Source organism: Sceloporus undulatus, chromosome 5 (genome assembly GCF_019175285.1).
Source record: "Sceloporus undulatus isolate JIND9_A2432 ecotype Alabama chromosome 5, SceUnd_v1.1, whole genome shotgun sequence".
Lineage (NCBI taxonomy): Eukaryota > Metazoa > Chordata > Lepidosauria > Squamata > Phrynosomatidae > Sceloporus > Sceloporus undulatus.
Genome location: NC_056526.1, coordinates 71,104,152 through 71,129,249, shown reverse-complemented (window position 1 = coordinate 71,129,249; position 25,098 = coordinate 71,104,152). Strand labels below are relative to the sequence as shown.

The 25,098-nt window shown below is 41.7% G+C and overlaps 1 protein-coding gene across 2 annotated transcripts in view; it reads right to left on the bottom strand.

Annotated features, from left to right (window-relative positions):
- KCND2 (potassium voltage-gated channel subfamily D member 2) overlaps positions 1–5,332 on the bottom strand; it is a 332,570-nt gene extending 327,238 nt beyond the window's left edge. The window contains exons 1-2 of one of the 2 annotated variants that reach the window (XM_042470926.1): positions 4,976–5,332; positions 1,111–2,275 (exon numbers count right to left, since the gene is read on the bottom strand). In XM_042470926.1, the coding sequence (XP_042326860.1) occupies positions 1,111–2,225 (1,115 nt within the window). In that variant the 5' untranslated portion in view covers positions 2,226–2,275; positions 4,976–5,332. The remainder of the gene's footprint in view (positions 1–1,110; positions 2,276–4,975) is intronic. The other variant, XM_042470927.1, reaches the window with a different exon arrangement.
- Between the last annotated feature and the right edge of the window lie 19,766 nt (positions 5,333–25,098).

The following is a 25,098-nucleotide window of genomic DNA, read 5'->3' as shown; positions in this document are numbered from 1 at the left end:
TAGTTTTTGTGTAATCTGTCATCTCTCTTTACAAAGTGAGATTATCTTCAAAGATATTTAATAAATAAGATGAATTATTGGCTTTGTTGATTTTACTTTTATCTCACCAGTTTGAAAGAATGTTAATACATAGTGATTATTTTGAATTTCAATTAGTATTTTGAAATGAAGCAGGATTTTTAACATGTATATTTGACTAAGTTATTGCAAAGGCTTTGAATAAAATGACAATTCTTCTTGCAAAATTAACTTACCTGCTCAGGCCAAATCCAAGTATTTATCTTGTGCGGTGTCATGTTCTCTCTTAAGCAAATACAACTATACAACTCTGTCTATAGGAAGACATCGCTGTACCAGCTATCTATCCCATTGACAAATGTTATGCTCTTTCTAAATGAGTAGCCTTTCCACATAAATTTCTACATATAGGATTTTCAAAAGCTGATCATGACATTTTCCAACTCATCAGGAGTTTGTACTTATAACTGGAATGATCGTTGATAAATATTTTGAAAAGTATCATTTTGCATGATATCAATATCTGATTCAGATACATCAGATAGAAGTGCATGTAAATTGATAGGAAACATGCAAGTTGCGATCTGGTTGGAGTGCAGCATTGGTTGATGTACAACCTCTGAGGTCAAAGAAAGGTTTGTAAAAATATTATTTCCTACTATATTTCTCTTAAAATAGAAACCATTATCTTGAGACAAGGAACAAAAGAGTCCAAAATCATAATCTCTGATTAGTTTTCAAACCATAGAACTCATGTCACTTCTTCTTTTTATTCTAACAATTAAGAAAACAGGTACTGCTTTGAAACTGCTTTGAAACACTGAACAACTTATTATGTGAACAAGTTAAAGTACAAAAAATTAGAGCCATCTCAAAATAGTAGGGATCTCCCATTACTGACATTTTACAATACCTCTGATCAATTCAGAGATGGTGAACTTCTGCGTATCAGCATCACAGACTGAGCGCTTCTTTGATCAAGACACAAGTAGGCTTCACCACTTTCCACACAACACTTTTAAAACTTTTTAAAAATATACAGCAATTTGATATATATAGCCCAGTCAAAAACAAAACATCATACACACTTACCCTAGCGTGGTCATAGTGACAATGGTATACCAGAAAGCAGCAGGAATGCTGGTGAATTTGCTGGATGTGGAGCCTTTCTCAGCATAGAACATGACTGTAGCAAAGATTATGATGGCCATGGTGAGAGAAAAGAGGAGAAAGCCAAGCTCTGATGCACAGCTTTTCAGAGTATAGCCCAGGATACGCAAACCCTGTGAGTGGCGGGAAAACTTAAAGATCCGGAAGACCCGGAAGACACGGAGTGTTACAAAGGCCCCACTGACATCCTCATTGTTGGTCATCACAAGACCAATATAATAGGGCATAATGGCCACAACATCAATTATGCTCATGACACTACGCACAAACTTGTAACGACTGGGGGCAGCCACCAGACGCAACAGATACTCAACCGTGAAGATCATGACACAGGCCGTATCCAGGCAGAAGAAAGCTACATCATAGCGCTCTCCACAAGACAACTCCTTGATGGCACCAGGACTTACCCCACAGGGTACTGTCTCCACCACATTGGCAAAGACAGAAACTGCAATGAAGAAGCCCGTAACATAGTAAAAGACCAGGGCCAGTGTGCTGGTATGAGGATTCTCAAAGGCCCGCCACATCCTCTCTCGTGCTGTCATGGAGGGCAGATTGCATTCATCAGCATTATCCTGATCAGCATCATCCTGAAGACGTTCAGCGTTTTCCCGTCGCCGATCCTTATATTCCTCATAACAGCAATCACCAATGATCTCAGGGATGATACCAAAGAAAGCTAGCTCCTCATCATAGGCTGAGATGCATTCTTGACGCGGGTAATGCAACTTCCCTGTTCGATAGAAATTGAGAATGTGTCGGAAGATGTCAGGGTCCCGGTCGAAAAAGTATTGCTGTGTCTCTGGGTGGTAGAAGAAATCCCTCTCTGAGCTGCCCAGCAATGTATCGGGATAGCGTTCCAGGGTGTCCAGCCAAGTCTGGAACTGGGTGCCACTCACATTCAGTATAATGAGGGAGTCCTGGCTTCGCTTTCTCTCCTGTCGGGGAGCATTCGGCATGGGGCTTGTGGCCACTGGCATCCATCCTATAGCTGCTGCCCGAGCAAAAGGCAACCATGCTGCCACTCCTGCTGCCATTGTTTCAGCTGCTTTGTGGCACTTCTCTCACTTCTCTTTAATTAAGTCTACTATTAAAGTAAAAACAACAACAACAACAACAACAAATTTACAAAGAGGTTAGGATGTTCATTGTTTCAAAATTACACACAACACACATGCTCACTTTTTCATTTCAGCTTAGATCACCTTCCTCAACCTGTCACTGCTGTTTCCATTATTCAAGCTACTTTACAACACTGTAACAGCCTTTGGTACATGAGGAGTTGTCACTTGCTCTGCCCCAGAACTGAAGTACCTCCTTTCCTGCTGAGCTGGTTGGTGGCTATCAGAAGAGATACACACATAGTAAAATGGAGCAAGAAGATGTGTCTGCAACAGTCAATCTGCAGCCTGTCAGGTCCAGTAAGCAGTCAAAAGGTAGTCTGTCAGCTGAAAGGCACAAACACTTGGCTAGGAAGTTTCCTGTTCTAGTCTACCGAGTTCGAAATACCAGCTCAGATCTCATCCCACCTAGTCCTTATAATGCCAGGCAATGAGGAAAGACGTAAGACAAAAGTTGAGTTGTCTTGGATAAATTCTTCAGTTAGTACTGCTGCAGGAACACTTGCTGATTCCCCCCCCCCCCCCGCATCTCCATCTATTAGTAAACAGCAGGTTTATGAAGGAGGTGTGAAAAATACATCCCTCTGAATTCACAGCTGATTCCTTTCAACCCAGTCAATGATATCTCATTGTAACGACCACTCATCTTCTTCAGACTCTTCCTATTGTAAGGAATCAGGGCAGATGGATAAATCATTATCCTCAAACTTTGGCGAGGGGGGGGACAAGCTTAAACTCCCCTCCTGCAAAATGGTGCTGAAAAACAGCTCCCCGCATGACAAACAGGTGGGTGAGGAAGGTGTTGGGGGGAATCAAGACTCCTTGGGGAAGTCAAGGGGGATTTTAAAAAGGTTGTATATGGAGAAATCAGATATAACAAAAACACTGTTTTTACCTGAGAGGACGCCTCTCTAGGAATCTCTAGGTCCTCCAGTGCAACTCTGTGGTCAATGTCCAACATACACTGACCACAGAATGGCACTGGAGGAGTAGCTACAAATGCCTAGTAGAGAGCTCTCTCTAGGAATCTCTAGGTCCTTCGTGGGACTTTTTGTTAAAGTTGACCACAGAGTTGCACTGCAGGACCTAGATATTCCTAGAGAGAACATAGTAATCAAATCTGTGAATAATCAAAGCCGCAAATATGGAGGGATGAGTGTATTTTCATTCATTCATGTTCAGTGCCCCCTAACCCCCCCCCAAATGCTGGAACTCATGGTCCTATCAAGGAGGCAAGCTTGAAGTAAAAGAGAGCATCCAAGAGCTTCTTCAAAGGTCGGGGGTGGGGTGGGGGTTGAGAGCTCAGTAGTCAGAAAAGAAGTTTAGGAGGGCGATGTACTGATGGAGATGTCTGGCCCCAAGGAGGCAGAACTGGACTCTCAGTCGGGACTTCTAAGATGCTGTGATGAGGGAGGAGGAAGCAAGGAGGTCTGAGGAAAATACTAAGGGCATGGCAAAAAAGTGAGGAGGGCTTCCTCCTAAGAGAGGGCGTGGCAAGGGTGCAAGGCAGGCCAAAGTTCAGGCAAGGCAAGCGAGGTGCTGCTCCAGGTCGACAGAGCAAGAGGAGGGAGGGAAGAGAGGGCTTTCAGGGCGAGGAGAGGGGCACCAAGAAGAGGGGAGGAGTGTGCAAAAGGGTCCAGGGGCTGGGAGACTGCAGGGCCATACAGGGGATTAGTACTGAGGACAGGCTGAAGAGGGTGGACTGAGGGAGTTGGCTGAGGAGTCTGGGCGAGGGCAGGGATTGGGATGGGCACTTTGGGGTCTTATGACAGAAATCTGCCAAGGGGGGTGTTTTCAGAGCCAGAGTGGCCCCGTGGTTTGATGGTCGGGCCAGCCCTCTGGAGAACAGAGTTCGAATCCCGCCTCACCTCGGGCGAGACACACTCTCTCAGCCTCAGAAACCTGCCCAGAAAACCCTAGGATAGGTGGGCCGTAGGGTCGCCCCAAGTCGGGAACAACTTGAAGGCAAACAATAGCAGCAGCAGCAGCAGCAAAAAGGCGGCGAAGTCTCAAGAAGGAGGGTCGAGAACCGGGTCCTCCCGCCCCCCCCCTCAGGCCTCACCCTCAGGTTGCGTCCACACTGGAGACATAACCCGGTCTGGCCCCACAACAAACTCTCAACTCCCAGAATTGCACAGCCTTGAGCCAGAAAAGAGTTAAAGCAGTACCAAACCAGGTTATTCCTCCAGTGTGGATGAAGCCTCAGTCTTCGCCCAGGGCTTCCAAAGGGGGCTCCTTTCCCCCTCCCTTCCCTTCCCTTCCCTTCCCTCCCTCCTTCTGCCCGGCGCGGTCTTGCCTGGGCGCCTCTGGAACTCTCCTCCTCCTCCTCCTCCTCCTCCTCCTTCTGGCCACTTGATGCTCTGCGGAGCGCCCCAGCCTCCCTTTTGGAAAGGCAGAGCCCCGAGAGAAGAAGGGCTCTCTCTCTCTCTCTCTCTCTCAAAGCAGAGGCATCCTCCCTTGCACCCCCTGAAGCCCTCTCGGTGTCTGTGGATATGGTCTCTGAGGCAAGAGCAAGGCAAGGGAGTTGGGCGGGAATGGCGTCAAGAGAAAGAGAGAGAGAGAGAAGGGGGCAGGTAAGGGGGGTTGTTAAAGGCTCTGAGGAGAGGCTTCTCCCCCTCTTCTCCCTCCCTCCCTCCCTCTTGGCCCCTTCCCCTCATCCCCCTCACCTTGCAAAGTCTCCTCTGGGGTGAGAGAAGCCTTTGAGGAGGCACCTGGGGAGGAGGCTTCTCCCCCTTTGCCTCCTCTTCCTCTCCTCCTTCGGGGGCTCTTCTCCCTCAGCAACAAGTCCAGAGGAAGGGCGCCAACCCGCCCCTCAATGCAGCCCTCGCTCCTCTCCTCTTTCTCTCAGGAACAGCAGCGGCAGCAGCAGCCTGGCTCCGTGGCAGCTTTAGGCAGCGGCCCCTTCAAGGGAGCCAGGGAGCCAGCGAGGACGAGGGCTGCCCTTGGTGCTCCTGCCTGGCCGGCGGCGGAGGGCCCCCATCCCTCTCCAAGGCCAGGGGCTGCCTGCCTGCCTGGCTGGCTGGCTGGCTGGCTGGCTGGCTGGCTTCCTCGCTGGGTTGCCTGGGGCCGGCTGGTGCTGGTGGATGGCGGGGCTGCGGAGAAAGCCCCCACCCAGCAGCCCCTCCACAGCGACAGGTTTAGGCTTGCTGTCACAGGGAAGAGGAGGAGGAGGAGGAGGAGGAAGAAGAGGGCATCGATCCGGAGAGGAACAAAGGGAAGGACATGAATGGAGCAGACTCCAGCGGAGTGGGAAGTCCTGGAGAAGGGACTGCGGGTGGGTGGAGGGGGAGTGGGCACCCGGTGCCTCCTCCTCTGCCTCAGCAGCACCACCAGCAGCAGCAGCCCTCGCTTCTCTCGCTCTTGCACTTTACAGATTCACTCTCAGACACTCCCAGAGTCCTGGAGGGCTTTCTCCTTGCCAAGAGGATGAGAGGCGATCGTGGCATTTGGGTATCATCATCATCACCACCACCATCATCATCACCACCATCACCATCACCATCATCCTCACCACCACCACCATCATCACCACCATTATTTGTGGGATGCTTTCGAGTCCAACTTTCCCAACCCTCAGGCAATCGTTGGGGCATTCTGGGAAACTCCGGTTCATTTTATTTTATTTTTTAAAAATATCTTTATTCAACATCAGTATTTTGTACATTAAATAATAAAGCTGATCACGTATTAACATTACATTTTCAGATCCTTATCCAAATTTGTCACCCCACCCCACCCCTGCCTTTCACCCCACCTCACACACTCTTCCTTTCCTTCGGTTTTGTTGAAGCTAAGACAAATCATGATTCTATCACAAATTCTGGACTTTTATCACAAAAATATCTGGCTTTTATCACAAAAATATGGTTTATAGTGGCTATCTGTGCATCTTAATGAATGTCTATCCTCTTTTTATCACGTATTCTGCATTAATGATTTGATATACCATCTACTATTGGTGTTGTAGGTGAACAATACTGATTTTTGTTATGGTTCAGAAGGGGTTTTGCCCTTTGCCTTCCCCTGAGGCTGAGAGAGTGTGACTTCTCACCCAAGGTCACACACACTCCCAGCAGCTTTCATGGCCAAGCCCTGGTCTCCAGAGTTCACAGTCCAACACCTGCTGCACCATGCTGGCTTTCAATATCTTGTATACCAGATTTTAATTTATTTGTTTTTAATTTGTTTAATTTATTTATTTTAAAAAGGAGGCTTTTTCCTGATCAAACCTATAGTTTCTGAAACTTTATGGGGATTCCCCCCCCCCTCCATCCCTCACACATTTTGGGTCTCAATGCTCATTTGCAACCAAAAGGTAAGGCACTGGAAGTTACCCAACACTCCATTGTGCAACTCGTGTCCAACCAGTTTCCTAACATACTCGTCCTTCCTGGGACGCTGCTAGCTGTGTGCCCTCCCCAGTCTCTCTCTTATCTCTTTCCCTCCCAAAGCTAAATCTTTCTCTAATCCGTCCTTTTCTCCAAGCCAACATTTCTCTCTCTCTTTTTGACCGCTAGATGGCGCCTGGAGGACGAGTAGTCTCTGCCTTGCCTTTAGGGCTCCAGCTTCAAAGAGCGAATCCAGATGAGAGGAACTGAGGCAGTGTCTATACTGCATAAATAATCCTGTTTGACACCGTTTTAAGTGCCATGGCTCAATGCTATGGAATTCTGTTCTGCTCTGGAGCAACAACAAATTATGATTCCTAGATTTCCATAGCATTGAGCCATCACACTTAAAATGGTGTCAAGCCGGATTATTTATGCAGTGTAGATGCAGCTGAAGTCCCAACTGAAACTGGCATGGAACCAGAATTACCAAACTGGGAGGCACTAACAAGACATAGTTCAAAAAAGGTAACATTCCCAAGTCACTGCTTCCCTCACTATGGAGCTGTGAATTTACTCCAGCTTTTAGTCTGAACTTTAAGGGAGTAAAGGCATTGAGGTCTATCCCCAGAGTTTCTTGTTCTTGCTGCTGTTTGTGCCTTTAAGTCATTTCTAACTTAAGGTGACCCTAAGGCAGCGGTTCTCAACCTGTGGGTTGCAACCCTTCTGGGGGTTGAACAACCCTTTCACAGGGGTTGCCTAAGACCATCGGAAAACAGCAAAATTACAGTTATGAAGTAGTAACAAAAATAATTTTATGGTTAGGGGTCACCACAACAAGAGGAACTGTATTAAAGGGTCACAGCATTAGGAAGGTTGAGAACCACTGCTCTAAGGTGAATCTATCATGGGGTTTTCTTGCCAAGTTTCCTCACAGGGGGTTTGACATTGCTATCCCTGGAGGCTGAGAGTGTGTGACTTGCCCAAGGCCACCCAGTGGGTTTACATGGCTGAGCCGGGATTCAAACTTTGGTCTCCAGAGTCATTGACCAATACAACACCGCACTGGCCCTTTGGCTCCATCAAATCAGACAGCACCTTTAAAGTTCATGCTAAAAGCCGGGGTGGATTCACCGTCCCATTGACATGGAAGCCAGCACCTGCCACTGCTTTACTTCCCCGACCAGCCATGACGGCTCACCCTGAGATTAGATTGGGCCTTTTTGAACAGCAATGCCAAAAGATGCTCAGTATGGAGATTACTGCTAGGCAGCTTCACTGTAATTATTAAAGATACAGATATGTACCACACAGCAGTTATGGATGTGATTTATGATGGCCAACAAACACAATCGTCGTTGGCGGTTCAATTTTACATTACATTTACATAATGTCTCACTAAATGTGCTTGGTGGGAAAAGAGAAGCTTTTCATTTGGAACAACAAGGGCTTCACATTCCCTCCCTCTTTGTAAATAAGTATTAGTTGGATCCTGCAATATATTTAAACTGGATACATTTTAAAAAATAATCTAATTTTGTTCAAGGTCCCGCTGAATATGTCATGTTTGTAGGAACCTGGGAGCAAACACTGATTATTTCAGAACTGGAATACAGTCAGCCCTCTGTATCCATAGATTATTTTATCCACAGAGTCAAGCATCCATGCTTTATAAACATTTTTAAAAACCAAATTCCAAAATGGGAATCTTTATTTTGCCACTTTATATAAGGGTCACCATTTTACTGTGCTACTGTATTTAATGGGACTTGAACATTTACAGATTTTGGTATCCACTGGGGGTCCTGGAACCAAACCCTAGTGGATATCAAGTGCCCACTGTATTACTAGATGTATAACACATGGTGCAAAACAGAGCACAAAGTATACTTAGAAGCTGTCTATTCTTGGGGGGGAAGTCCAAATGAACTCCACATCATTCTGCCTCACATCTGCCCTGGAGCCATACCTATTTTCTCCATGGTCATCGTTTACTCATGTCCCTGCAAATATTGCTGTGGTCTGCCACTGCTGCCTTTCCTCCTGTCAACTCCAGGAGCCAGGACAGATGCAAGTGCTGCCTGCTGTTGTCTGTGACCAGTTCCCCATCTGGAATGACCTTTACAGAAAGGTTTGTTGTTGTTTTACTTTTGTGAGGGCTTGTTCTGACTTCAAAGATTGCCACCAGCAATGGAGCAGAGGAGAGAAAAACCTTTGTAACCATTGTTCCTGGTGTGGAACTGGCCCAGATACTGGTAAATGGTGCCACCTGTGCCTGCCCAGCAGCAATCTGTCCTGGCTCTAGGAGGGAGCTGATGGAGGAAAATGGAGACAGCTGCCAGGCAGCAATCTGTTCTGCGTCCTCACCTGAATCCAAGGTGGATCCATTGCTAACACACAGGAAATGTTTGAGTTTCCTGGACACCTCAGAGGAATGTGTGCGTTTTTAACATTCGGTTTGAGGTTTTATACTCTGAGTTCGCTGCTCATCTGGCTGTATGCCATGTGTCCTAGTCACACCAGATTCAGAGAAAATGCCATGTGTTGTATGTAGTTATTGTGTCAGATTGGAGGGGGGATCTTGTGTAGACAAGTCCATAGATAGTGAAAAGTGGGGGCATTTGGGCAAAACTTGTATTCGGATTTGGAAGGAGTGATGCTTTAATAGACTGACTTCCTGAAAAGCCATGACATATTGAATTTTGTGCAGAGCACAACACCTCAGATACTGGACACACACACACACACCCAATAATTATATTATTAAAAGGCCCAGCTCTCCAATTTCTTGTAAGCTAGTCAGGACAAGGATAATAAATGTCAGTGATGCCATTTTCCAATTCTAAGTGAAAGGGCAGGGCCTCTGATCTAATAATGTTAGATTATAATGTTTTGACTGCTATCAAAGCAGCTGATTGATATCTTCACTTCGGCAGCACAGCAACAAGTTGTATACTACAATGAATGTCTCTTTTCTGCTGACCAATCTTTCCTAGTATATGCTTATTAAATGGATGTTTAATTATTATTTTTTAAATTCTGCAGAATTGCAGTATAAGCCTTGGAGGTTAGTTCAACTTACTCCATAGTAAATTGCGTTAAGGACTACAAGACTCCTCCTCCTCCTTCTTCTTGGCTTTATTTCATGAATGGAGATTCAGGAAGGACTCATCCGTGCTTTCTACAAGTGTGTTGATGATGTTGGATGTATTCTTCGAGCCTGTGCAATGGATTTTTCTGGTGGAGCGCAGCGTGCACAAAACTGGCCTCACCCTTTAAACCAGAGGTTCATCTGCTGAAGCCTTGACAAGCATGGATGGTGGCAGCGAGGTCCTCGGGTCGTAGGTTTGGTTAGAGTTTCCTTCTCTTAGATGGTTGACCTTACAGGGTTAGACGACCACCATCTGCCCAGGTTTGGTATTAGAGTTTTCCTTCTCCTAGGATGGTTGCCATAAGGCTAGAGAGGCCATCCTGCCCTTTGGTGCTCTTGGTCAGACCCTTCGGTTGTGACCTGTCTGGCATGGGAGGCCCTGCCGGTGGCTATTATACCACCGCCAGCATAGCTCACAACTTCATTAGGGTACGCAAGCCTCCCCCCCACACAGTCAGAGCATAGCTGGAAGGGAATAGGAGTCTGGAAGATGACAGTTAAGGGAGGAGGAGCCTCTTTCTTCAGGCTAGCCCTGGTGGAGCTGGGTCTGCCTGATCACTCCCTCTCAGGCTGGAAGATGACAGTTAAGGGGGGAGGAGCCTCTTCCTTCAGGCTAGCCCTGGTGGAGCTGGGTCTACCTAATCACTCCCTCTCAGGCTGGAAGATGACTTATTTTATTTAATGGGCTTGACAAGACTCCAGTGTCAGCACAAACTTGTCACTGTTTAAGATTGAGATCAGTGTGCAATCCTAAGGCAAGAGGTATTTTTGTTGCTGTTGTGTAAGGAATTCTGCACCAATGTGTTTGACTGTGGCTGGTGGAAAGAATTAGAAGGCATCTCGATATAAAGGACTTTAATACTGGCTACCAAAGATGAGAGCTGTGTTGAATTATATCTGGGTATTGCACAAGGGTTGTTTTGTTTACACCAATTGTCATTTGTCTGCTACAAGGGAAAAGATTTATGCCAAACAGACATTCACATCTATTGTGCTTTTTGTATTAGCAAACAGCATGGATTAAGTATTCAGTATAGATTACTGTAGCTCCTCTGTATCAGGGATTCTTTATCCACAGATTCAACTATCCACATTTTGAAAATATTATAAATATATATAAATTTCAAAAAGCAAACCTTGATTTTGCCATTTTATATAAGAGACAGTATTTTATGTGCCATTTTATTTAATGGGCTTGAGCATCCCTAGATTTTAGTATCAACAGGGAGTCTTGGAACAAAATCTCAGTGGATAGCAAGGGCCCACAGTAATGACTGTTTAAGTGAATTTATTGTAAATTGGTCTTTTTAATTTATTAGCTCTACACACACACACACACACACACACACACACACACACGTGTTATTTCTTCTCTGACTCTCTTGGTTTGTTAATTATCAGTTCTGTGAATCAGTATCTATGTTTCCTTTTTTCTTGTCGTACATTTCAAAAATTACACATTTATGGAAGTCATCCAGGTGTCTGAAACAGATCTTGAAAGTTACTTATTACAAATAACTGTATAAATGCTGATCCGAAAATGGTGACATGTGGGTCATTAAGAATTTCACTCTGAAGTATTAAACTTTAGTACTTACCTCTTGATGGATCTGGGAAATATCATGCATTTCCCAGATCCAACTGACAAAATTCAGTCTTATATGGAAACATCAAGTTCAGGTTGAATTTTGTGCTTTATACAACAATCATGTTTGCTGTTATGCCACTGTTGCATTGATGATCCTGATAGAAAATTTCTATGTTAGTGATGAACTAGACTGACCATGGCCCCATCCCCTTTCAAGGAATAAAGCACGAGACGCAGTTTGCGTGTGATGTATTGAATTGAATGATGCCAGCAGGCTTTGGGTAGCCAAGTCAATAAAGAAGAATCATGAGTTCACCTATTTAATGCACACCTGCCTTTCACTGGCACATTTTGATAGCAGCTGTGTCATTTTCCTCTGCCCCAACACAGTGAGAGTGCATTGTGAATTTGCCTGATTTACTCTATCAAAGCTTATTGGGGAATAACCACAGTATGACTTCCTCAAGTTAATTGCGCTGGTTAGGTGTCACAACTAATGGGTACAGATTTTTGGAATATAGGAGTGAGAAAGATCCTCTCATCACACTGAGACATCCCACACAAAAAGAGAGAGGCGGTTGAATGGTTTTTTTTTAGAGCACAGATTGATTTGTGCAATCACTTGCCAAAGAGAGCAAGAAAAATTGAAGGTTGTTTTATTCTTTTTGCACATAATACTTTTTTACTTATCATGTAGTACCTTTTGCACACACGCACGCGCGCACAGAAAAACACAAACAGTTGGCCTTTGTGCCAGATAAATACATGTTTTTTAAAAAGCACAGCACAGCATGGGCAAAACATCTTGCAATTACATCCTGCAAGGAGATAATTTTTCCCATTTGAATTTGTGCAGATAAAACGCACACGTATTTATACACAAACCTGAATGGGAACCTTAGTAAGCATGTTGCAGCAGCTGAGTGATGAAGGGAGATTTACCTAAACTGATCTTACAAAGTTAATTGTCTGGAAGAAACTTTAAGGGGGTAAGCTTTTGGAGAAGTACGACCTCAGTAACCAATAAGACATACCATTTGGGAGCTATATGATAATACCAGGCCATCTGTGGCACACTTTCCATGGTGTATGTGCAGTGGAAGGCCAAATATGATACGTTTTTCTTGGTTATTGAACCAGTAGAGGACCACTCAAACCAGCAGGAAAGAGCAGTTCCTAAAATCTTCAAAATTATATATGTATTAGCCCACTGAAACAGTGGGACAAAGAGACTCAGCTTGCAGATAAGCTTATTTATTAAAGTTAAACCTTACTTTCTCATCACCAGAAGACTGGCCAGCAGTAAAAAAAAACCTAGCCACAGCAACTCTGAATATAGTGAGGTAAAACGGTTGCAATCTGCATTATGGAGTCATAGAATCAGAAAGTAGGCCACCCAGTCCAGCCCCCAGCTCAATACAAGATCTCCAGCTAAAGCATCCCCAGCAAGTAGCTGCCCAGCCTCTTTTTGAAGACATCCAGAGAAGGAGACCTCAACATCTCTCTAGGCAATTGGTTCCATTGCCAATCCACTCTTACTGTCAAGAAGTTACTTCTAATATTTGATCAAGATCTATCCTGTAACAATAAACCATTAGACCTGCCCCTGCCCTCTGGGGCAGTAGAGAACTGGCCTACTCCTCTCTGTGACAACCCTCGAGGTATTGAGAGTGCAATGATGTCACTCCTGAGTCTGCTCTTCACCAAGTTGAACATGTCCATATCCTTCAACTTTTCCTCATATTGTTTGTTCTCCATACTCTTATAAACTTTGTTGCCCTTCTCTGAACCTGCTCCAAGTTATCTAAAGGCCTGAACAGACAAGCCAAAATGAAGCTGCTTCAGGTCACTTTGGAGATATGCTGTTTAAATAATACACACATGTTAAGAGGCCAGAAGCTGCACCAAAGCTATACTGCAGTCCTTAGAACTGGAGCTTGGCTTTGGCATGGCTTCCGATCTCTTAGGATGCATGCATAATTTAAACAGCATATTTCCAAAGTGACCTGAAGCAGCTTTATTTTTGGCCTGTCTGTTGGGCCCTATGGTTTTCTTAAAATGAAGCACCCAGAACTGAATGCAGTACACTAGACAAGGTCTGACAGGGAGATTATTGGGACTATTTCTTCCCTTGAATTGGAAACTCTGCTTCTGTTAATGCAGGCTAAAATTGCTTCTTCATCTTCTTCTTCTGCTGTTGCTGCTGCTGCATCACATTGCTAGCTCATGTTCAATTTATGATCAACAATATTCCCAAGGTCCTTTTTGTATGTAGTACTGCAGAGCCATGTATCTCCCATCCTATACCTGTGCATTTGCATTGTATACCTGTGCAGAATTTTGCATTTGTTTATTTGTTGCTATTGAATTTCATTTTATTAATTTCTGCCTAATTTTCTACTTTAGCTCCTTTTGAATTCTCTTCCTATCTTCCAATGTGGTAGAACTCAAAAATATAGCCTTGTTAGCCCGTAGAATGAGTATGTACAGAGCACCTTTGTAGCACCTTTGAGACTAACTAAAATAAAGAAGTTGGCAGCATGAGCTTTCGTAGACTTCAGTTACTTGTTATCTTCCAATGTGTTAGTCACCCAGCCCACTTTATGTTATCTGCAAACCTGACAAGGCTTCCTTCAGTGGAACTGCCAAATCTGGTAAAACCATGGAATTTCAAGGTATGGCCTTAGTTTGAGCCACCTGTACTGTTTCATATCTTTATTCTAAGAGAGCAGATAATAAGAAAGACATATACTTCTCCTTAGGAGCCCTGGTGGCACAGTGGTTAAATGCCTGTACTGCAGCCATTCACTCAAAACCCCAAGGTTGCGAGTTCAAGACCAGCAAAAGGGCCCAAGCTCGACTCAGGCTTGCATCCTTCCGAGGTCGCTAAAATGAGTACCCAGCCTGTTGGGGGCAAATTAGCTTACTTGCTAATTAGCTTACTTGCTGTTCACTGCTATGATCTTTGGAATAGCGGTATACAAATTATTAATTATTAATTAATGTCTTAATTTGCAAATCTGTCATTTGTACTTTATGTTTTCTTTGTGAACCACCAATGTAGCAGGGAAAAACACAAATTGCAGTGTACTCTGAGGAATGTTTTCAACCATGCTAGGCCCTTTCTGTAAATAAGTGGGACTCACCTCGGTTCTCCAAAAAGTGAACTAGGAAGTGTGATTTTAGTATATTTAATTGATCTAGGTAGGGATTTTTTCTTTTCTTTTTTTTTTTTACTTTTCAGCATCCTTGAGTTAGCACCTCATTAATTTATAAGGTATAAAGCCTAATTTTATGTAAATGAAAACTGCTTCACAATCAATTAATCCTTTAAAGTCATAATCCTCTTTCTGTGACATCACAATCACTTACTAGGAAATTGTCATGATGTGATGAAACGGATTATGACTTCAAGTAAGAATTAAGCAGCAGGAACTGTATAGAGAGAGGGCAAAAACCTGTTTTCATGTGAATAATCCTAGACAAATGCAATGGTGACAGTGAGGTGTTAGCAAGTGTAATGGCAAAATGAATTGCTTAAGAGCTTTCTTGGAGAGAATGCTATCCAACAGTGTTCAGTCAAATATAGTACAGTGTATTACATTTAATCATAAAATACAGGAATATATTTGTTTGTTGCTGATGTAAAATTCATTTTACATGTCTGGGATGCATTGGAAGATAATGGCACTTTCCATATATATATTGTAATCTCAATTTTGTTACTTTCTGAACCATCAAGCAATGAATATGGCGTGTGTCTCCAACAATTCCCCTATTTGAATGGGGAAAGAATAAGGAATACTGATGATCATGTTAAAGCTTTGAAGTCATGCAAGGAGAATTACCTAATAAAAACACACAGGGTTCATAGAGTAAAGGGGATATAGAAAGAAGGAATTATTTAAGGTTGAATCTACACTATAGAATTAATGCCTTTTGGCACTACTTTAACTGCCATAGCTTCAATGCTATGGAATCCTGGGATATCTAGGTTTGTGAGATATTTAGCCTTGTTTGTCAGAGCACTTTCGTGTCACAACTACAAATCCCAGGATTTCATAGGATGGAGCCATGACAGTTAAAGTGGTATCCAACTGCATTGATGCTGCAGTGTGCAGCAGCCCAAGACAGGGAAACCACATTTACCTGTTACACAAGTTTGGAGATTGCTGATGATTTATCTTCAGACATCTGTCTGTCTGTCTGTCTGTCTGTCTGTCTATCTATCTATCTATCTATCTATCTATCTATCTATCTAAATTTCTATGCAGCCTTTCTCCAAGAAAAGGGACCGAAGGTGGCTCACAAGATAAAACACTTAAAAAACTTTACAAAGTTTTTTTTAATCCAGTTAAAACAATATAAAATTAACATTAACATTAAAAACATACAAAAGTTAAAAACATAACTAAAACCAACATCCCAAACTAAAACACACATAAATGCAGCATCATAGAGCATTAGCTCTGTGTTTTATATTAAAATAATGTGTTAAGATAAAATAATAAAATAATAATAAAACACATTAAAATAATGTGTTTTATTTTGCAACTCAATCTGATTTTTTACATCCTTCCTAAAGGACAAATTCACACACTGATTAACCTGTGTTTCACCCCTGCTCAATATCCTGAAACAAATCAGTGCATCGGTTTCAGAAGCAATCCTCTACTGATATGAAACTCTATTTGGGTGCTATGTCCTGGGTTTGAGTCAACACATACAGAAGAGAGCCTGTAGCTTCCTTCTATTGTTGCTTTCCTGAAGAGATGTTCCCATGAATGTGGAGATTCTTTGTGTGAACAAGGATGCTGGAAAATCAGGATTCTTGCTTGCCATCGGCAACACCAAATTAGAAGGCGTAGCTAATACCCCGGAGGAGAGGATCAAAATTCAAAATGATTAGAAAACTGGGCCAAAACTAACAAAATTAATTTCAGTACAGAGAAATGTAAGGTACTGCACTTTGGGTGGAAAAATGAAATGCATAAATATACAGCAATACACTCATTCTGGTCAGCAGAGGTAGAAGTATGTGACAGAGGGAGGACAAGGGTTTTGTTTCATTGATAGCTGTATGTCTTGGTATTTGTACCAGCCAGAACACCACTGCTTCCTCTTTCTTCTTAACTAAGTGGTACCTTGGCACAAATCTCAGGTTGTACGCTGTGTACCAGTGGGGGCCACACATCATGGGTGGACATGGCCTTCTCCGATGTGGCACCATGATTATGGTATATCTCCACTCAGAGGCTAAGTTGTCACCAACACTGGTGCCATTTTGGCACCAAATCAAATCATGGCTTTTTGTTAAACTCTTTCAGGCTTAATTGATTTTATCCAATTTGCACACACACTATGGTCAGCATTATTTTAAATTGTTTTAATTGGTTTTAAATTGTCCAGTTTTAAGTTATAAATGATTTAATATATTTTAGGGGTTTTTTATTGCTGTAATTTTTTTATTTTCTTAAGTTGACCTTATTGTACACTACCCTGAGATATTTGTATATAGAGAATAATATAAATATTTCAATAAATAAGAAATAAATAAAACAAATTCCCCTGGAATACTTTCCTCCTCTTAGAAGCTTAAAGTTATGAACTGGGATCCTGCTGTTTAGTTCATGCACACCAACTGTATTGGTGCTACTACTGATACCTTTGTGTCTCAAAGCTTTTACAACCAGCACAGTTAGCAAAAGAAACAACAACACTTTATTATCTATGCTTTTTAAAAAAAATGCTGGATGAGCTAGTGGGACTGGCTTATCTACTCTCCCCTTTACTCCCTTATTTTGCTGTTCAGACATGCATCACATGCAAATCTGGAGGCAAATACTGTTTACCTTGCCTATTGTAGGCAGGCAGGCAAAGCACATCAGCTAGAGTAGAATATTCTTCCCAGTGCAAGGCTTATTGCATTGTTTATTGTGGTCATGCTGCTGCAACTTGAAACCAAATTTCTGTTTCTCTAGTTCTCCTTCTCCATCTTCCCAATGCCAACCCTGCTAAAAAACAAAAACAAAAAACTTCTGGCTAGATAGCTGTAACGACTATGTAAAAAGAAACTTAGGCCCCATCTAGATGAGCCTATAGCACGCCCTTGTCACGTGCTAGGGGTTGGCTGAGGGCGCATCACCCATACGTGCCTCACCCCTAGCATGTTACAAGGATATCAAAATGTTTTGACACAACAGACGCTTAGCGTCCACACGTCACTCCCCATTGTGACATTGCAAGTGTGCAATTGGCAAACTGTGGCGTCACAAAGGCTCCGCAGACAGAACCCGCTTTTTGCGCATTGTTTTTGCTGTGCAAGGGAGCCACATGGTTTGTCCACTGCGGCTCCCTCGCACAGCAAAACAAGGTGCTGGCAGACTGCCCTTTTTGGGTGGTCTGTACCTTGCCTTATTTGTCAGAGGCTTTGTAAACTGAGGTATGCCTGTATTATTATTGCTCAATTAACTACCTGATGAACCTACTCACCTATATCTAACACTTTAAAATCCATCCTTAACATCTAACCCAAATAACAAACAACACATGACTGTCTTTATGCTCCAAACCCTAACAAATACACAAACAAATTCCCACTACAATTCTTAAGTCTTACCCAATTCAAGCATTAAAATTCAGCAGGAACAGAACTTGGGTCATGATATTGTTGATAATAATTGTAATCATTTATTGAAGATGAAATCCTCCAAATCAGTTTCTGCATAATCTAGGGAAACCACATATAATTTACAGATAGTATTCAATGGCCCAGGACAGGCTGCCCCAAAAAGGCGGCCTGGTGGCAGCGTATTTCCCTCCAGAACAACGCCACAGCTGCCAAAACCATGTGGCATCCCTCCGGAGTAAAAAGAACCCTGAAAAACAAGGTTCTTTTTCTAATGTCGGGCAGACGTCACGAGTGTGCCAATGGCACACTCATGACGTAAGCAATGTGCAGCTACGTGTATATGCTGCGTGTTGCTTATGTCAAAATATTAGCAGCCATATGGATGGGACACCACCATTAGTCTGCCACCATGCTGTGCTAGGGTTAGGGACCGTGTGGTTGGTGCATGGTCCCTAACCCTAGTAGCAGCAGCAGCACGGTGCTTTGGGACTGTCTGCCCACGCCAAGTCAATGATAATATTGCAGATTTTCCATCATAGTTCTCTATAATGTTGAAGAGATTGTAATTTATCAGGCAATTGTTTTCATATGTAGTGGAATTGTGAAAAAATTTCTAAGTTCTGGAAAGCAATCTTTAAGGGCAGGTTGAATGTCCTTTATTTGAAATGCTATGACCAGAAGTGTTATAGATTTTTTCTCAGATTTTGGAATATTTGCACATGCATAACAAGATATCTTTGTGATGGGACCCATGTCTAAATATTTGTGTTTCATATACACCTTTTACACATAGACTGAAAGTAATTTTATACAATACTTTTTTAAAAAAATAATTTTGTACATGAAACAACGTTTTTATTCATTGAATTATCAGAAAGAAAAGATGTCTTTAATTTTTTCTTTATCCATGAAAATGTTTTGGATTTTGGAGCATCTTGGATTTTGGATTTATGGATAACGGATACTCAACCTGTATCACTATTCAACAGATTCAAACTATGCCTAGCTTGGCACTGTTGAACAGAGTTACCAGAGTTGTGATTCAATACTTCACTGAGATATCTCCCTACAGAATACTTAAGTCTTTCTGTTCTGTTAAATCAGAATATGGCGACAGCTATGGAGATTCACTGGGATATTTTAGGGTGCATCAATTTCCAGTGTTGGAGCAATTAGACAGCAACTTAATTTGGCTTTGTGATTCCCTGGGTTGGGGGGGGGGGGAGCTGAAGAAAGGATTTACTGATGAATAATCCAAGGACATCAAATGCACATAATAGCATTTGTTAATTGCTACAGAAACCAAACAACTTATTGCTTAGCACTCAGAGTGTGGCCTTTCCTTTCTGTGACTCCTCTTGACTGCAATTACCCCACACATACAAGGACTGTTTAGGCAACAGAGGAGAGAAGACAGACAAATAAAATGTGATCGTTACTGGGCATCAAAAAGTAGAGCTGCATTTAAAAATTAATATTTAACTCACTTGTAAGAGTAGTTTACGAATAAACCAAAAACACATTGACAAAGGTCAGCCCTGCAATACTGATCATTTTCATCAAACAGATATGGTAACCCTGGTCACATTTTCATTTTTGATCAAAGAACCAAGGATCTAACATTAATACTCATATTAATAGGTTTTGAGTTGCACCCAAAACACAATGAGGGGAAGAAAAATGCATACTTGGGTTCTTTCCTAAATCATACTTCAAGTCATGTTATAATAGGTGGATCCTATTTTCACTCTCATGCTCCACTTGTGCAACATGTTTATCATTAGAGTACTATCCAAATACAAGGACATTTTAGTTTAGTTTCACTTTTATCATTTAACTGTCTTGTGCAAAGCATAAAACAGACTATCTGGGACGTGAAGATGCCATTCACATGTGGGAAGACCCAGAGTTTAGAAAGTTACTTTAAATGAAATTAGTTACAATTATCATTCCAAGTCCATCTAAAACATATTTTATGAGTATTTTAGGGGCAGTACAAACCACCCTGAAATGGTAGGTTAGATTCGCCCACTTTAAGTGTGGAAGGACGCTGCAGCCGCCAAACCGCACACTGTCCCTCTGCAGTAAAAAGAACCCGGTTCTTCTGGGTTCTTTTTGTGGTGCGTTATGTATGTCATGAATATGCCGATGTGCAGATGCTGTGCGGTGGTGGCATCATCATGGTGGCGCCCATGTGGACAGGATGCCACCATGATGCTGCTGCCCATACAGACTAGGGTTCTGGAGCGTGTGGTTGCTGCATGCTTTGGAACCCTAATTTTGGCACTGGCATGCCGCTTTTGGCCAGTGCGTCTCAGGCCATAGATAGCTATAATATTTGATTATAGATATTATAGTTGTTTCTCAGAATAAAATTAAGCTACTTCTCAGAAAGTTAACATTATTATTTTTTACTATTATGAGAAATATCTAGATTTTACAAACGGTTGGCCTGTGGACACATTCTACTGTCCATTCCAACATGGCTATAGAGTACTGGGCAACATAACAAAACATAATATGAGTGAGTACTTGAGCCATGGCTCTTCCATTCTACACAGTTATAGTGCTATGATTCCACTTTTAACTATCATGGTAGTATCCTTGGGGTTTGCAGTCTAATGAGACTAATGTGTACTTCATTTATTTTCAAAATGTATAAATTTTCCTTTATCCACATTCTGTGATGCATAAACTACATTTTAAAAGACAAATGTAATATTTAGAAAACTCTCATTAGAAAAGGATAGGAATAAAGAGTTTTCAACCATCAAGTCAATTAAAAACCCATGGACCAGTTTGAAAAACCTGAATCTTTAAAAATGCCTGCGAGAAAGGATAATTTTTTAATTTGAAAAGTTGTCTTTAAGGGGGAATGATCTAGAAAAATCCCCCTTGGTTTGAAAGGAAAGTTTTAAAGGATGTACACAACTCTTCTTACAAGTATAAATGCTCATCTTTGGCTGAATCGTGTCCAGTGTATTTCATTCATCACTAATTCTAATAGAAACTTCTTTAACATTTTACAGTGATTTACTATTTCTAACATATAAAACCTGCTAAAAATCGTACAAGATACACAACATAGTATAGCCAAAAGCCACTTGACCTACTTTCATGCTTGCAACAACATATATTTTTAAGCCCCTCCAAAATGTTACTCTTATCAGCTATTTGAACTCTAGGGTAAAATATATATGAGTCTGGATTGAATTTTTAAAAAAGACTGGCTCAGGGAGACCAAATGGAATTTATATGTATTATAGGAGACAGGCAGCACCCGTAGAATCCTTAATGTACCATTTTTAGCCAAATCAATGTGCATTCCTTTATTTTTTTTTCCTTTTCCTGGTGCAGACTGAAACCATTAGTGTTCTGAGGGTTAACAGCTATCTTTTTGCTATGTGAGCAAGAATGAGATGTGGGAAACCAATTTGTATTAATTAAGGGCTTTTATGCTAGGTGGCATAGAACAAGATAATGCAACAGGGAATTATGGAATCAAAAGATCAGTAAATGAAGCACTGAACCAGGCACACAAATGATGTGCCTAGAAATTGTAGTTTAATGCATAGAATTGTTTAATCCTTTTTTAAGGGGGGGATTGTATATATTGTATTTTTTAAAAGGTTGTACGCCGCTTTGACTATGGTAACAAAAAGCAGGATGTGAATTAAAGTTTTATTTTTTATATTTTATTTATTTTATGATGGAAGATAAAAAAATAAGTTTATTGTCTGAACACTTTTTGATTTGTGGAAATGATATACTGCTAAAATATAGCCATCCTATAGGCTGAGGTGCAGATGAAGAAAAAGGAACTGGATGAATGACTTTGGCCTGTTACAGACTGCCAAAATAAAGCTGCTTCAGGTCTCTTTAGAGGCATGCTATTTAAATGATGCATGGGTCCTAAGAGTCTGGAGGTCGCGCCAAAGCCACACTCCATTCCTAAGCACTGGAGTACAGCTTTGGTGCAGCTTCCGGATTCTTAGGATGCATGCATCATTTAAACAGCATACCTCCAAAGAGACCCAAAGCAGCTTTATTTTGGCAGTCTGTAACAGGCCTTTGACTAGGTGGTCCAGTAAGACAACTTTTAAGGGGGAAAGTACAGGAGTGAAATAGGTGGTAGTGCAGTTACATATATCCACACAAAAGATTAAAAAATTACACTCAACTTCAAACATGGATTTTTGATCAGGAAGTGAGTAGGAAGAGGGGGCTTGTTCAAATTGCTATTTACTTGGCTGGAACTCAAGTTACAAGAAAAGCAGAGTAATGTGCCTTTGTTTTGAGTTAGTAGGTACGAGTTGATCTGAGGTCCAAATTTCATTGCTTCAGGAAAAAGGAAAGTGTAGTTCATAAGTTGCAAGTGGCCTCTTTTTTTTGTAGTTCTCCAGGCACACAGAGAAAATATCAATGCACAATTTAGCAGCGTTGTCTCTCACCTATGCAGTTTGCAGTCACATTTGATAATAGCGCTAAACTGTCTGCCATTTGACCAAAGTTCCCACCTAACATTGCTTGATAGCAAGCAACCCTCTGCAGAAGCTCCATGCCCATTTGAAAGAATTCTACCACCAAATGTCAGCATTTTGTAGCTGCAGAGCAACATATAAAACATATAGACACTGATATTACTGGTCTTTATTTAATTTAGTTTAAAGGGAGAGAAATTGTGAGCATGGAGCAAGGAATTATGACTGCAAAGGAGACTCTCATATGGGAATCAATTAATTACAGAGGGGAAAACAGAGGAGAAACAATTAATTATGAATTATCCTGAGTCTCTCTTACAAAACAACATTTTCTTGAAGCATTTCTTCCTGAAACAGGGCAATAGTTTTTCAAACCATTTTATAGCATTTCATAGCTAGGCAACTTCAGAGGTCTTTATAGCAATGAGACTCAGTCTGGACCTTTTGAATCATGAACGGGGTTATTTTAAAGTAAGATTCATCAAGCTAATTAAAATTAATTAGAGAATTATTTAAATCAGTTACTGTTAATTTATTTTTGAATACGTTTATATTTAGTTTAAATGATTTACATAAATTTAATGAAATATATGAATAAAAATTCATAATAGTTTATTATTTCCAGGTCACCAAGCACTTGACTAGCCTTGAAACTGGGCCCTAGATCTGATGCAGTTGCCCACAGGGTATTTTTTTCAGTTCATTATTAAGACTTTTTTTTTTTTTAAATTTGGGAATTTTTCTCTTTTTTGAAGTAAACAAGAGAAAAAAGTTTAAAATGGCTAGATCTGCCTTGAGTCTCATTACTATGAGAAAGGCCGGATATAAATGAATAAAATAATGAGAAATAAGAAAATAATAATAGCCATAACCAAAAACAAAGTGAACAACAAAGGGGCACATAACAGGTTAGTTCCTCTGCATAAGGCCAACTGACTTGTCCCATCTATTTCTAGGGCTGCATCTACACTGCAGAATTAATGCAGTTTGACACCACTTCAACTGCCATGACTCAGTGCTATATAATCCTGGGATATGTAGTTTTAGCCATCTCTGCCAGAGAGCTTTGGAGCAACAACAAACTACAAACCCTGGGAACACATAGGATGAAGCTGACAGTTAAAGCAGTATCAAATTGCATTACTTCTGCAGTGTGGCAGCAGCCTAGTAAATGCTTTAAGGAAACTACAGCCATTCACAAAAGATAGAGGTTGCTATTGCCATTTAAGGCTGTCTCCTAATGACTGTCTCCTAATTACTGTTTAATGAGTCTTCCACATGGTGTTGATATGTTGAAACATATTCCAGAATCAGAAATATTTTGCCAAAAGCAGGCTCTATGGCAGAAAGGGTAGGAAAACCACAGTTTTCACCCCACAATTTTCACTCTACATCAGAGGTGTGAACATACCCTGGGTTGGCAGACCAATTTCAGATCTACAAGATTCCTGCAAGGCTACACCCAGGGACGTAGCCAAGGGGGGGGGGGTTCTTGGGGTCCGGACCCCCCTTTCCATTAGAAAATTGAATGGTGTGTGCTGCTGCACTGCCGCACTCAAGCCCCATTATAATGGGGGCACTTAGTCTGGACCCCCCTTTCTAAAATCCCAGCTACATCCTTGCTACACCTGCACACCTTGCAGTGACTAAAAGCAACTTGTGGCTAACCAGAAGTCACCTTGAGTCATTCTAACTGCTTCTGAGTTTGCTTTCCAAAAAAGCAGGCATTGGAGCAAAAACTACACCCTACAGAAGGTACTATGTTTTTTAAAAGTGATATTTGCACTTAAGCACTCCCTAAGTGGTTTACAATGTGTAAGCTAGTTGTCCCCAACAAGCTGGGTACTCATTTTAGTGACCTCAGAAGGATGCAAACCTGAGTGAAGCCTGAGCCCCTGGGAGGTATTTAACTCACAACCCTATGGTTTGTGAGTGAGTGGCTACAGTACAGGCATTTAACCACTGCACACCAGGGCTCTTTGCTATTAATGCAAATTGTGAAAAATTCCCTTAAAAGTACATGTGTAGTGCTTTTGGAGACATTAATTCTGAGAACTGAAAACACTCAGATCAAATTGGAGGGATTTCCTTTATTATGCCTACAGATACTTTGTAAAGGTAGGGAGACTATCACACTGAATGGAGATTTTTTGATCCCCTGGCTGTACGGCTGTAGCACCTACTAAAGGCTAACACAAAAAGCAAGGAAAGAAAGAATATAACTAAGGATATCACTATGGTTACTTTTAGTACTGGAAGAAGATGTGACAATATGGTTATCTTTTAGTATTGGAAGAACATGTGAGAATATGAAAAAAGGCATGTCAGATAAGGCTAAAGGTCCATGTCAAATAAGGCTAAAGGTCCATCTTGTCCAGCAACAGCTACTCAGATACTTCCATAAGCAGGTGCTATGAATCAGTTCTTCTTTCATTGTACTACACACACACATATACACACGATACAGCATTTTAATATGTGTATGTGTAATGTGAAAAAAGAATATTTTTAGCAGTTTGTATTCTGATGTAGAATCTTACTTTGAGAACAGCAGGATATGTTATAGATATCATTATCAGGTGGTTTTGTTGTTGTTGTTGTTGTTGTTGT